This window comes from Bombus terrestris, chromosome 13 (genome assembly GCF_910591885.1).
Source record: "Bombus terrestris chromosome 13, iyBomTerr1.2, whole genome shotgun sequence".
NCBI classification, from domain to species: Eukaryota; Metazoa; Arthropoda; class Insecta; order Hymenoptera; family Apidae; genus Bombus; species Bombus terrestris.
The window spans coordinates 7,903,753-7,917,089 of NC_063281.1; the positions used below are offsets into that span (position 1 = coordinate 7,903,753).

At 38.7% G+C, this 13,337-nt stretch overlaps 1 protein-coding gene across 1 annotated transcript in view; it reads left to right on the forward strand.

The window, feature by feature from the left end:
• The window catches only part of LOC100643461 (fez family zinc finger protein 2), a 28,444-nt gene extending 16,095 nt beyond the window's left edge, over positions 1-12,349 (forward strand). The window contains exon 5 of the mRNA XM_048411254.1: positions 11,074-12,349. Coding sequence (XP_048267211.1) covers positions 11,074-11,330 — 257 coding nt within the window. The 3' untranslated portion in view covers positions 11,331-12,349. The remainder of the gene's footprint in view (positions 1-11,073) is intronic.
• The last annotated feature ends 988 nt before the right edge of the window (positions 12,350-13,337 follow it).

Here is a 13,337-nt window from a genome sequence, read left to right on the forward strand (position 1 = left end):
TTCTGGCCTACCAGTCAAGTGCGCGGGGTCCCGGGGTGGCTGCAAAAGGGGTTGACGAGTCGCTTGAATGGTACGGACGAACCGGTGACAGACCGACAAGTGGCCACACACTACCGCTTCCGATGAGAAAACATTCAACTTATCTATTTCTGATGATCCTTCGTGGCCCCAGGAAAATATTTCTCTTTGAAGTTCGCGCCAATGTGAGCGTTCGAGTAGCGTGGACCGACCTGATGATTTGGGGAAACTAAGAGACTCGTTGATAAGTTTCGTTAGCCGGTGATAGGATGAAGAATCTACTCGATTCCCCAATATGTAGCGGTAGATGATGATATTGTCTTATAGGTTTTATTTCTTTAGCGTATCATATAGTTTAGAAGTATCGTTTAGAAGTTCTGATGGATTTTTGGTAACAGTATAGAAAGTTCATCAAATTAACTGTCTAAAGCAATAGTAGCTCGACGAGAATCAGCAATACCATCTTCTTTATGGAATCAATATATTTATATTATTTGTTAAAGAAACATAGAGATTCTATGCTTTTAGATATAAACACTGAAATAATGGCAGTGTCTTTTTGCCAGTTTTTACGTTCTTTAACAGATTCATAAATAAAATAATTGAAAGATCAATGTTTCAAAGAACCAAACAGATTTACAAGTCTTGACAATTATAAATGCTAAAAATTTCGTTTTTCTAATGTGTGCTTGTGTGGTATTTCAAGTTGTAGTTCCGTAATATTCCACGAATTCTAACAGAGAGCATCAGAGAACTTAAATTGGTTGCAAGCTCCCTTACATTGAGAAACATGTTCCGGTGCAACTTCAGTAGCCCGTGCGATCAGTTACATGAACGTGTAGCTTGCGAGCAGGGCTTCTGATTACAGGAAAATATTATCGATCAAAATGCGTGTCTTCCTAGCATCAGGACCATCAAGTTGCAGGGTGCATGCGCGCTTAAATACACATGCTTGCCACTACGATCGAACTTGCAACAGTGACCTCGGTGTTTTCACAATAAACACAACCTGTCCACCGACGGTGCGAAGTCGACATAGGGATGAAGATTGGCGAGGGCTACCATACAGTCTATACAATTTTCGATCCCATCACGTAGACTACCCTATATATAAGTTCGATGTTTACGTTCCCTGAGATGGTGTGCACTTTAGTTGCAAAGCGGAGGCTCTCGTTTTTAGAGGTTCAATCACGCTCATCGTAAATCGTCATCGATTTCCTCGTTCCCGATTTCCTTGGACGTTCGTACTACGTTCCGACGTTTTATCTCGATCAACTCAGGAGTCGATTTCGATCGAACCGTTCCTCGATATTCGGTGCAACATGTCGCAAATAAAAGAAAACGGTATTTTATCAGGCAAACGACGAAGAGTAAGATTCAGCATTCATTCTGTTAATATTAGAACTGCAGTAGAAATAGGAGTTTTATAAATTTACAACAGTGCACTTTTTCTTGCTTTACTCTAATTTGAATACTATATAGCTTGCAACATGCCAATCCCTACACATATTCACAAAGACCTGTAAATTTGTACAAAAATTTTTCAAACAGTTAGGAATGTTCGTTATCGTTAGGAATATTCTTGCATCTATGTTACTACCATCGCACTATTTTCTCACCAAGTTGCTCAAAAATAAATGATGTTCCTAAATTAAAAACTCACGGTTCCTAATATTTTCCTACATGTTGACAAACTCTGTCTAAAAGAACGATCTTTCGGAATAAATTTAAAAGACGATAATTCCTGGACAATGCAGATAAAGGAACAATTCTCGAATGTGGGAAGTTTTCCAGTTTGCGGTTAAAGGGACGGGTCGGTAACTAAACGAGACAACTCTATAAACATGAAAGAGATACGGACGCGTTTTGCCGTCGTATTATGAATTTAGCGGTGGCTCTAATGTAGGGATACCTGGCCGAACGTCTCCCTCAAACTCACCTCGAGGGTGCGGTTATCGTATACCCGACGAGATACAACCGTGCAACCTATACAGCCACCTTTGTGGCCGCGTTTGCCGTATGCCGGCTGTGTTCCTCTGTCTCAGTCTGCTGTATAGGTTCATTCCTCTCCTTCCTATGTAGACGAGACAGGGCTATTAGAGGTTTCCGGCTGACTTGGCGCCCCAAGCATCGGGGGCTCCGCAACATCCCTCTAAGCTGTTTAAACTTCGCGACATGCTCCGCACGAGCGGCACTGGCCCCACGCCTTTCGCTCCACCTTCCTCATCTTTCGCCCTGTCTTTGTCTTTACGGCTCGTTAACGACGACCACGTATCCCCTCCGTCGACGAAATAATAGTTCACGTGCGACACGAATCGTGTTCCCGCTGGTTCTTGCATTCTTTTTAAACCAGTCCTTCTTGTATCCAGAGAGAATCTTTTAAGTGGCCAGAGCTAATAGATTGTTTTTTGTCTAACAGAAATCAACTTTACTATAAAACAAATAAGTTTATAATGAGAGAAAAAGGGCTTCGTCGAATTTTTAGATCTTTCAGATAAGAAATTGTAAAAATTGGTTGCGCGACGGAAATCTATGATCTACAATTTGTCACTTGTCGAATTTCTTATTGTATAAATTACTGTAGAAGAAGAAGTTTTGCTTTGGAAAATCCAAATTCACAGTTCATTCGTAATATTGTACTCTATACAATGATTAGTTCTTCAATATTAAGAAAATTGACGTGAACGTAACGAATGTAAGATGAAAGATCTGTCACCAAAGATGGTTTTCCAACTTCAGACTGCAAGGGGTGAACCATCTTTAGACAGGGGTGTAAATAGATAGAACCTTAGTGTTCGTTAGACTGCGCGGCGTTATATTTAATGTCACGCCGGTGAGGCGGCATAAGCAACCGATACTGCATTAAACATGCAAATTCGCCGGTATAACGTTCCACGGTTCCAAGGCATCATCCATATAGCGGCGAGTGGCGCATAGTGTTCATAGTGAAGCGGCATGATTAAATTTCCAGGGATATCGACATGCCAGAAGCACGTCAGCCCCTTCCACCTGCCCCGCCATATCTCGCCACTCATCCCTCTGTATCCTCCTTTTTCGCTTCTCCACCTATCCGCGTAACCGGCAGTTCGAACCAACCCCAGCCTCGGGAGTTGAAATTAACTGCGCCCAGAATGCCAGCATTGCATTCACGCATTCATATGTATCTTATCCTTCCCTTGATACAGGTTAACTGCAAATAGAGAATCGAAATCCTTTTTGTATTTTAATCTCTTTGGATATAATGATATATCCCTAGCATAAAGTCTTGAGCAGTAACTTGTATTTAGATATTTAAGTATTTGAGCAATAAAATGTATTCTTACAGGAGTAATACTGGTAAAATAAGGTCAAGCGACATTTGTGTCATTTTTAGTTTCTAATTCTAAATAAGAACACAGTTACAGAGGTATCTTACTTGAATAATCGTCTTTGTCTACTTTTCTAAAGTAATGCTAAAAAGGAACTCGTTATTAATCTCGTAAAAATTCGTAAAATTACAATAACTGGTTATTTTGTCAATCAAATTTATCAACAAGAATAATAATCGTCGTTTTTACTTTGGAGCTCTAACTGCTAAAACACCTTAAGTACTCTAAAATATTCTAAAGGACTTGCTCACTGTAATAAAGCGAGAAATACATTTACTATTTGTAATATACCTCAGAATTTTTATCTCTAATAATATATTACTTAATGAAAACCTATTTGAATTATCCATATATATGCAATATTGTTCATTCGAAACATTTTTTTTTTCTTCACTTTTCAGACAGTGTTATGTCTATTTATTTTATGCATTGTGAATGACTCAATTTCTTGGAACAATTCAAGCTTACACGTAATTCGCCTACAGTCGATAAGGGATTTGTTATTAGCGGTTTCCCTGACAGAGCAATCTCAATAGGCGGATAAGAGGAAATCGTCTGAGTCACAATTGTCAATTAAGGTGCGCGCACACGGAAAGCGGGCCGGCGAAGGGCCTTCGCGCGCAGATCGGATTTGTCACGATTCCTAATGTTGATCGACGCTGTAATAATTTAATAGCCATACATCCTCCGTGATCGTCCGGGAGAGAGGATTATTACGGCGGATCCCTGCGGTATACTGAAAGCACAAGGAGCTAACAGACTTAGCTCGGATATCGTGTTTCTTCCTTGCTTCGCTTCGAACCCGGCTTTCTCCCTTCTTGAATTATCGCGACCAAGTACTGGCAATCAGAAACGCATCTGCATTATAACGTGTGCAAGATAATGGACCATTATTACACGTGCACTATTCAAATTAATTTTACTCGCGTTTCTCTTTTATGTCAGTCGAAAGATTAACACGAAGTTGCAGTTTCTAGTTATCAAATTAGAACGATTCAAAAATTATTTTAGTAGAATTGATATACATGTATTCTTCGCTCTCTCTCTTCCCCCCTTCTCTCTCTCTAAATAGCAGAGATTGTTAATTGATAAGATGTTATATACAAGGTGTACCCAAAATCGTGATACAACTGATCGATCGATGATTCTACATGCAAAAATAAATTGAGAAAAAAGAATATAATTTTTTTACGTAAGGCTTGGTTTTGGAGTTTGAAACGCATTAATTATAAATTTATATCCATCCTGATATGATTTATATGTATAGTTGATGATTTTAGTAAACTTTACATATTGCTAATGCAAGTTGCTAATGCAAATTGTTTAGATATGAAAATATTAAAATATCTTTTAATGAAAATTCTCCATTTTTATGAGACTTATTACGGTCTTATAGCTAAAAAAGTAAAATTTTTCCACATCCTCATTCGATGTCCAAGAGCTGTCGAATTATTTGATCTTTGAATTTTTCTCCCGGAGATGATTACAATATTTCTTAATTATCTCCAATAGTTCGTTAATCAACATCTTTCATTGGAAATATCGATGTAGCAGAAACATTTTATCCATCCATCTTCGAGAATTAAAATGCTTTCGATGTCGTTAAAGCAACGATATTTTTCATTCCCAGAAACCGGGCCGGCCGACGATTTTTTCGTGTTTACCATGCATTTCGTCGTCAAGCCGGAATATCAGTACCGTGCAAAACATTTCCAGCTGCAGCCTGACCGCTGCAAATTCCCAGGGCTGTGCTCTTGTCATTGGTGGCCCTGCATCCACTCACCAACGCGGCCACCCTGTATACGTATCAGCAAGTGAAAACGATGTAGCCTGGACGGTTACGTGGCGGCATGTAAAACGCAAACACACATATACTCTTGTACTCGTTGATGTAGTTGCGTCGACAACGCGTTCGTATCGTGTTGGCGTTTTAGCTGGTCACTTCATCTGGTCTGCCATAGAGTACTCGTGTACGCGTGAAATAGTAAATACAACCGAGTTGTTGCATCCGACTGACCCATGGGACTGCTATCACTCGTTGACTAAACGCTACTGGATGGATGAAGCTATAGAATCGTTTAAGGATAAGAACTTTTATAGACATTGAGGGTGGTTTTCTTGGTTAGTTGATGGAAATGAAGGTTAATAGTTAGTGATTTTATGATTTGGGGTAATAAATGGAATGAGTATGGATTTATGATGAATTTTTAATATAATCTTTGTGTATTTATTATTTGCTACAAAGTGATAATGAGTAAATATCTTAGTTTCGATTATAATGTATGAGATTATCAGTTCATATCTTCAATAATTAATCCTGCTGCGCCCTCGAATTATTTTTTACCTAATGAAATTTTTCTGTCCTTAGAAGAATTGTTTCTGTTTCATACAAATATGAAAAAATCATCGTTGATATAATTGCTCGATTTAATTTTCTATTTAAATTTTACTTCAAACAATAAAATTTTTGTATTTGTTGGAATGAGAAAAATTCAAACATTGTAGCAGGATTAATATTAATATTACGAGTCAATAGCCTTAGAATCTGTTTTTGTTACCCAAGATTTGGAATCTTCGAGCACTCGAGAGAAGCCCTTCAAGTAGTCGTTTAGTTATTCAGATATTTTGATAGTTTCTAGATAGTTCCAGGAATAATTAAAGATCAGCCAGTCCCAGTTAGTTTCAGTCAATCAGTGATCAACTAAGATCAGCTGTACCAAGATACAATAAATTCCATGAAAGTTTAATGATTCATTATATGATGTCGTTATCTATTTCTAGAATAAACTTTTCTCAAATCCGATCTTTATAATTGACATTCTATATCATCACAGTTTCTTCAATAATTCGATAAAATATCAAGATTTATCACAATAATTTTCCACGATGAATCCTTTGGGGATCTCGAAGATTCTCGCGAGAAATCCCATTATTAGATCGAAATAAAACATGGACGGGGATTCCGATTGAAAGCACCTGGATTCTTTTCCCTTGTTCCTTGTGACAGAAACGGAGCTCTAGCTGGGAAAAGATTCGCTTGACATCGCTGGGTAACGCTTACGCGAAGCTTTGCAGACGCGCAAGAAAATCCATGCTGCCCCCCGATATGAAATATGAGATATGGTACTTTCCTTCGATTTTCTTTCTCTCGTCTCTCGCGAGGATTTCAGTTAGAGGGTAGGGACGCCCCCAGAGGGTCGGAACGTGGTCGATGAAGACGAGAGGAAATCAATGCCTCAGCCAGAGTCCGGTTCACCTTCGTCTCTCTTTTCTGGCCACTCCTCCGTGCCACTCGCCTCGTTTCTTCTCTTCAAATTTAAGCAAAATCATGAAAATAATTCTGCAGTGAGAAATAATTCCTCTTAAACATTTAAAATATTTTATGAACATGAAAAATTGTTCAAACCATGTGACGTAAAGACTAGTATTGTATTTTCCCTCCTGTAATTTAAGGATCATCTTAAAATAATTCTTCTGTATAATTTAAACGTCGACTAAAGTTTGAATATTTTTCTAACATAACAAAGGTTTTGAATTCTTTTATCGTTCTTTATAATAGTCACATATTATTAGTGTATTGTTGCGAAAAAGGAATAGATTTCTTGCGTGAAGTATTGATCGACGTTACTGCAAGAATATATTCTGTAGTTTCTGAAATGATGTATTACGCATAATTGTTTATTTCCTATCTTATTTTATTAAATCATTAGATATTTAAATGTAAACTATGCTGGATGTGCATAATGTGTAAAATTATACAAAATATCCTAAACGAAGTGCTCTTTACAATATTTAAAGAATGAAACAAGTGTCGATCTAGTTTCCACTTCTTCACTCGGATTTTATAAAAATTTACGCTCCCTTTACCAACAATCAAACTAATTTGCTATCTGAAAATTGCAAGAAACGAAATCTCTATTACACCATTATGCACTTTAATATCCTTTGCATCTCCTATTATATTTGGTCACAAAAAACAAAATCTCTAAAATGTCTTAGTCGAATCGCGCAAAACTTCCCTCCTTCACATTCATCCTATCGACGAGTATCTCAAGAAAGAAGAAGAAATATCCCTGTTTCATGGACGCGTCGTCAAAACAAGTCCATTCAACAACGAGACGATCGAAAAGTTGGTCGTCCCGATGGCGGAAACGATCAAACTACCGTCTTGGTTTTCCGCTCTCGAGAGTTCCTCCGGGCGAAACAGAGGGTTGAAAGATCACGAGGGATGATGTTTCTAGTGGGCACTGCTGTAGGGGCAGGCAGAAGGAACGCAGAAGTAGGGAGGGAATTAGCGAAGGAGAGAGGACCCTCGCAAGATTTCCGGGAGTTTAATATAGTTTTAGGGGCGTCGGCCGACAGCCCAGGGGTGTAATGGCGTCTTAAACCTCAGGGGCTCTCAGTTTCGACTTTCTTCCATACCCTTCTCCTCTTTTCTCGTTTCAAGACGTGTCTTTTAAAAAATCTAGAACACGGAATCTCTACTGCTGTCTCTCTCTCTCTCTCTCTCTCTTTGTCTCTGTAACCACGTAGTTGCATGAAGAAATGTTTGCATGTTGTATTGTTTAGCGGTAACATGGTTTCCTATCGGTGTATTCAACACTCGTAAGCTAGATGTTACGACAAACCACATACGGATTCGTAGTCGTTGGTGTGCACCAAAGGCAATGGCCAAGGGAAACATAGAATGCGTTGGTGTGCATTCATGTCGTAGACGAAGCTTCGGAGCCATGGTGGTGGGTGGGTTTCTCCGGGAGATGAAGACGAAAAGGGCAACCTCGGTGCAAAAGCTCCGACGGTTCTTGATTTTTACGAGCACGTAAATTCCCGGAGACGTCCCTGCTTCCAGGCTTTCGTTTTCTTTCTCTTTTGACCCGTTCCTCTTTCTCTTTCGTACTACCGGGAATTCTTCCATTCGATGCTTTCCGTGGAGAACTAAATTCACTTGAACGAATATTTGGAAGATTGAATTTTCGTGAGAATTTCTTAAAGAATAGAATTTTTGTAGTTTAAATTATTTTGTAGTTTTTGTATGTTATATATTTATCTATGTATTTAGCTGGCAGCGAAGTTAGGTTTCGTTTTTCTCCTGTTATATTTCAAGTATAAATATAAATGATTGGTGAGATTTTTTGAGAGGAACCGATTTATATCAAGTAGGCAACCTCGGTACGAAAAGTTTTTGATTTTACAGCCGCGTAAATTCCAAATGGTACTTTCAGACTTCGTTCTCCACTTTCATTTCTCTCCGGTTTTCCAGCTTCTCACTTAACGCCGTGAAAATTCTATTCATTCTGCCGTTTCATCCGGGCACGGAGAACTTCGTGGAATTTCATCGAGCGCCGGCTCCGGTGAATTCCACCAAAACGCCCTTGACGACTCACCCTTAACCCTGAACCTTCCCTTGAATCTCGATTTTAAGTGTATCCGAATCATTGCGGTTCTTCTCCATTTCAAAGTCCCATTATTTGATGACGTTTTCTTTCGTTAGGCAAATTCTCTAGCTTTGACTATTTTTGTTTTTCAAATTTATATGTAATTATAATTGCGTGTAATTTTTATTCCTAATTTTATAATGTTATCTTATTTTATTGGAACAAACCTCAGAGAATCATGGCCTATTTCTCCATCTTGTAGATTTAGTCATTAATTAATTACTTCATCAAATCTCTACCGCCCTGTCTGCTTTTACCTCTTTTCTTTAATCTTCCCTTATTTTGCAAAATTACGTGTCTAAGAGAATTCTCAAGAATTTGTTCTTCTTGTAGATTTGGACGTTAATCGCTTAACGAATCCCCATCGTCCCGAATGTTTAATTTTCGTCATATCCTTCGATCCTAATCTCCCGCCCCTATGTAAAACATCTAGATAAATCCTAAAGAATCCCTAGCTGTTTCTCCATCTTGTGGATTTCCCACCCGAAACATATCGTATGGTGAGAATGCAGGCAAAAATCAAAACGCCTCGCAGTTTATCCGAAAAGAAATCAAGATAACGATCAGGTATAATCGCAAAGGTGATCGACGGGCCGGTCGTATCGGCGGGGCGAGATTGAAGGCTCGGCTAACGAGTTGTTTATGGATCCACCCACCGCCTCACAGTGATCTCTCCAGGCTGTGTGCGCACGTTTGCGTGTGTGCATCCTGTATCTGTCGGACAAACTCGGAGGAGTGGACGTAGCAACCGGAATAGGGGAGTCCATTAACGAGCCTGTGCTGCCCTCCGTCAGAATAGTTCGCATTGCTCGGATCCTGCACCCTCACCTTCCCCTCCAATTGTATTATCCTCTGTCTCTGTTCACGAAATTCTTCCTCCGACAGACCTTCCCTCCTTTCTTCTACCTTGCCTTTTTTTTCAACCATCCGATTGAATGTCTCGTTCCTTCCACGAAATCATTCCTCTTTCTCTTTCTGTCATTCTTTGCCAGCCTTTTTCCATTGGACGAGCTCTTTCTCGGTTCTCAACCCCCGCCGTTTGATCTCTCTTTCTCGTTCTTTCGCGATCCGCCGCCGGGGTTATCCCCGGTAGTCATGGTAACACGGGGGTTGGAGCCGCCCCCGGCCGCCAATCAGATCTCGCGGCTACCAGGAGAGAAACGAACAGCTACCCTACCCCGTTTCATCCACCGACTGTGTACGTTCTCCCACCACTATAACTTCAGACCCGGCTGCACCCCTATACGTCCCCCCTCCCACCATGTCTACTGCGATCTCTTCCCTTTGCCTCGCCGCCGGGGAGGCTGAGATTCTCGCTTGGGAGAAAATCTTGACCGGGCGTGCCCTGCATCCCTGATACCACCCTCCTCACCCAGTGGAACACCTCCACAATTTCTCCAGGAGTATCTGCCGAGCTTCCGTTCCCTCGCTTGTACTACTTGTAGGCGATGGTACGCGCGCTATCGCTAAGGTGCTCTCGACTAAAGGGTTAGCCTCTGCTTTCCGAATTAACGCTCTTGACCGCCAGAATGCCCAGGCAAACGTGAATAGCGTAGCCTGTCGTTGGAGAGATTTCGATCGACTTGCACTACTTGTATAAAGTTTTGGTGGGGTTAGGTTTATCTAGAGATTCAGGGGTTTTACAGTGGCTTGTTTATGACTATAGTGGAGTACTTTTCTGGTTGTTCGGACTGCAGAAATAAGATATAGGGTGAAAGATGTCTTCTTTCGGCGGTTTTATTGGAACATTATTAGGTTTAAAGAAGGAAAAATGAAGAAATTATAACAGAATAGAGAAAAGATATAGTTGATAATCATAAGTTACATACACACCAAAGGTTTTATGGTAAATATTCCAATACTTTCATGAATCGCGCCAAAAGTTCACTCCATGAAATTATTTCCAGAAATTGGATTTTCTTGTATAATTAGAATATTAGAAATTATTAAGATTAGTAAATTTGTAATAGTAAAACAGATAAAGTTCTATAAAAAAAAATTGTAAATTACGCGTAAAGTGATTATTCCACACGATTTAAAACTAGAAATTTGTCAAAATTGCGTGATAGAAGTATATAATTTACAACTTGTCGCTTATCAATTTACTCCAATTATAAATTAGTAAGTTATCAGTGAAACTACCGACGGTTAGTTAACAAAGAAAAATCTCTGCTAATTAACGTGGAAATATTATACTAATTTACCATTTGTATAAACTATTTTTCTTTAACATTTTCATATTTCTGTCACAGGCGAGAAACCGCACAAGTGTCAGGTATGCGGCAAGGCGTTTTCTCAAAGCAGTAACCTGATTACGCATTCGAGGAAGCACACGGGCTTCAAACCGTTCGCCTGCGAGCTCTGTGGCCGAGCTTTCCAACGAAAAGTCGATCTGAGAAGGCATCGAGAGACCCAGCACGCCGATTTGAACACGTCTCAACGACCGTCGATCGCATCGATCCCTGGGCAAAACTCTTTACCAAACGGCAATCCACCAATGATGCAGTGAATAACTCTCAAACGATAATCAAAAGAAAGAAACTATAAACCTTTTATCCTCTGAGAGGAAGCTGGTTGATGTACGTTAATTGAATTCTTTCCAAATGGTGCAATCGACGAAACGTCTTCGACGCGACGGATCTCATTTTTCTTCGTCGTCGAAGTTACAAGAGAACTTTATACACTAGAAGGGTGTGCATTAACTGTACATTTAACGAACTCATGTATTTATTATTTAATAATTCGATGAACGATATGTTTTATTTTATTTTTTATTTTTTTTTTATTTTTTTTTTTTTATTGAGTGCAATTGAGTGTGAGGCTTCAAGGAGAGCTGCGTTAGGACTCACCGACTGGAATGCAACCGTACATTCCGATACGTTATTCCAGGTTGGGAACGAAGTGTGCAAAGTGATATACGCGCATAATTGTTACCAAAGCTGTACATTCCACAATACTCGCGGCTCGAGCAAGAAAGTACTATTATAGGAAGGGATTAGATCCTCGACGATCCTTTTTCTTAAGCGAAACATACACTTTACTGGATTCGTCTACGTTGTTTTGTGAAATCGTTTCCGCTGTTTCTACGTAGGATCGTTAGGTATTTTTAGTGGATTCTATTTAAGACGAAAGGTGAAATCCATCGAGAATTCTTTTTGTTTTCAGCGTTGCTACACTCCGTGTTGAATCGTTCGTTAAGTATCGATAATCGTTCTCTCTACTTCTCTTATTACGTAGACATTTACGCAACGTTTATTCCGACGATTAAACGAGTTTATTTCCAATAATACAATTTATCGAATTCTACAATACTTGCAAACATTTTTAAATATAGTATATAAGAATGATAGTACTGTATTGTAAAGAGTGTAACGAGAAATTTATTTTATTCGACTGTGTAAATTTATTAAAACTCGTTTGATCGTCGACAATGAACAACGTGTAAGAAAGTACGAGCAGCGTACTGTATTTTGCATATCTTCAGCACCTATCGTTCGAGAAAGGGCATCACCCACTCCAAAGTTACAACAGTGACCAAAAAAAGAACTTGTAAATAGCACATAGATTGTATCTCGCCTAGCCTAAGCGTATAAATATATACATATATAAATACGAGTATAAATAAACGAAAAAAGCACAAAACAAATCGAGGCTATAAATATTATAAATAGAAACGTGATTTAAAGAAGAAGCGTCGTTTGAAAACGATTTATCGTAATCGAAAGGAAAAGAAGGGTGATGAATCATCCCTCTTTCAGTCTCGCCAAGAAGAATAATTGTATTCTTTCTCTCTTCACGCTATTGAAGTTTTTATTGTTGTACCATTCCTATCATTATGTAATTATTGTAATTAGAGAATTCGCTATTAATATTATTGCCATTATTATTATTAATATTATTATTATTAACAATAAATGCTGTTACCATTTGTAATTCTTTCTCAGTGATACGTATCAATCCCTTTCTTTCTTTGCTGGCTCTATTTCCCGTAGTCAATTCGTTGAATCAACTCTAAAGCAAAGTTTATATCACCGTTATTCGAATAAAAAGAAGATTTATTTCAAATTGATCGAGCTTTCTTTTTATTTTGTATTCACTATCCCCAGTATACTGAATTTAGACTATAAAAGAATTTTTTGTATCTTTAATAATTTTCCAAAGTATATTCCTCTCGATTATCATACGTGGTAAATCGGCACGTGATAGATATCTTAATTTCATTTTCTATTCTCTATCAGTTTTATTTTATCGACGATCGACTTCCAATTATTCCAAAAATCAACTTTTTAAAGTAATTCGTGAAAATTTATTATTTCCAATCATTACGCGCGATAAATTGTCAGCGTTAAACAGTTCAGTACACTCGCCGTTATCGGCGCATATGTTGCGCCATTTCAATTACTTAGAAAGTACTACTGACACAATTGTTGCATTTTAATTCTTCTACGTTTCGATAAAAGCTTGTAGATAAATAAGGCAGTGGACAGCACATTATTACTCAAAATAAATTCATCTC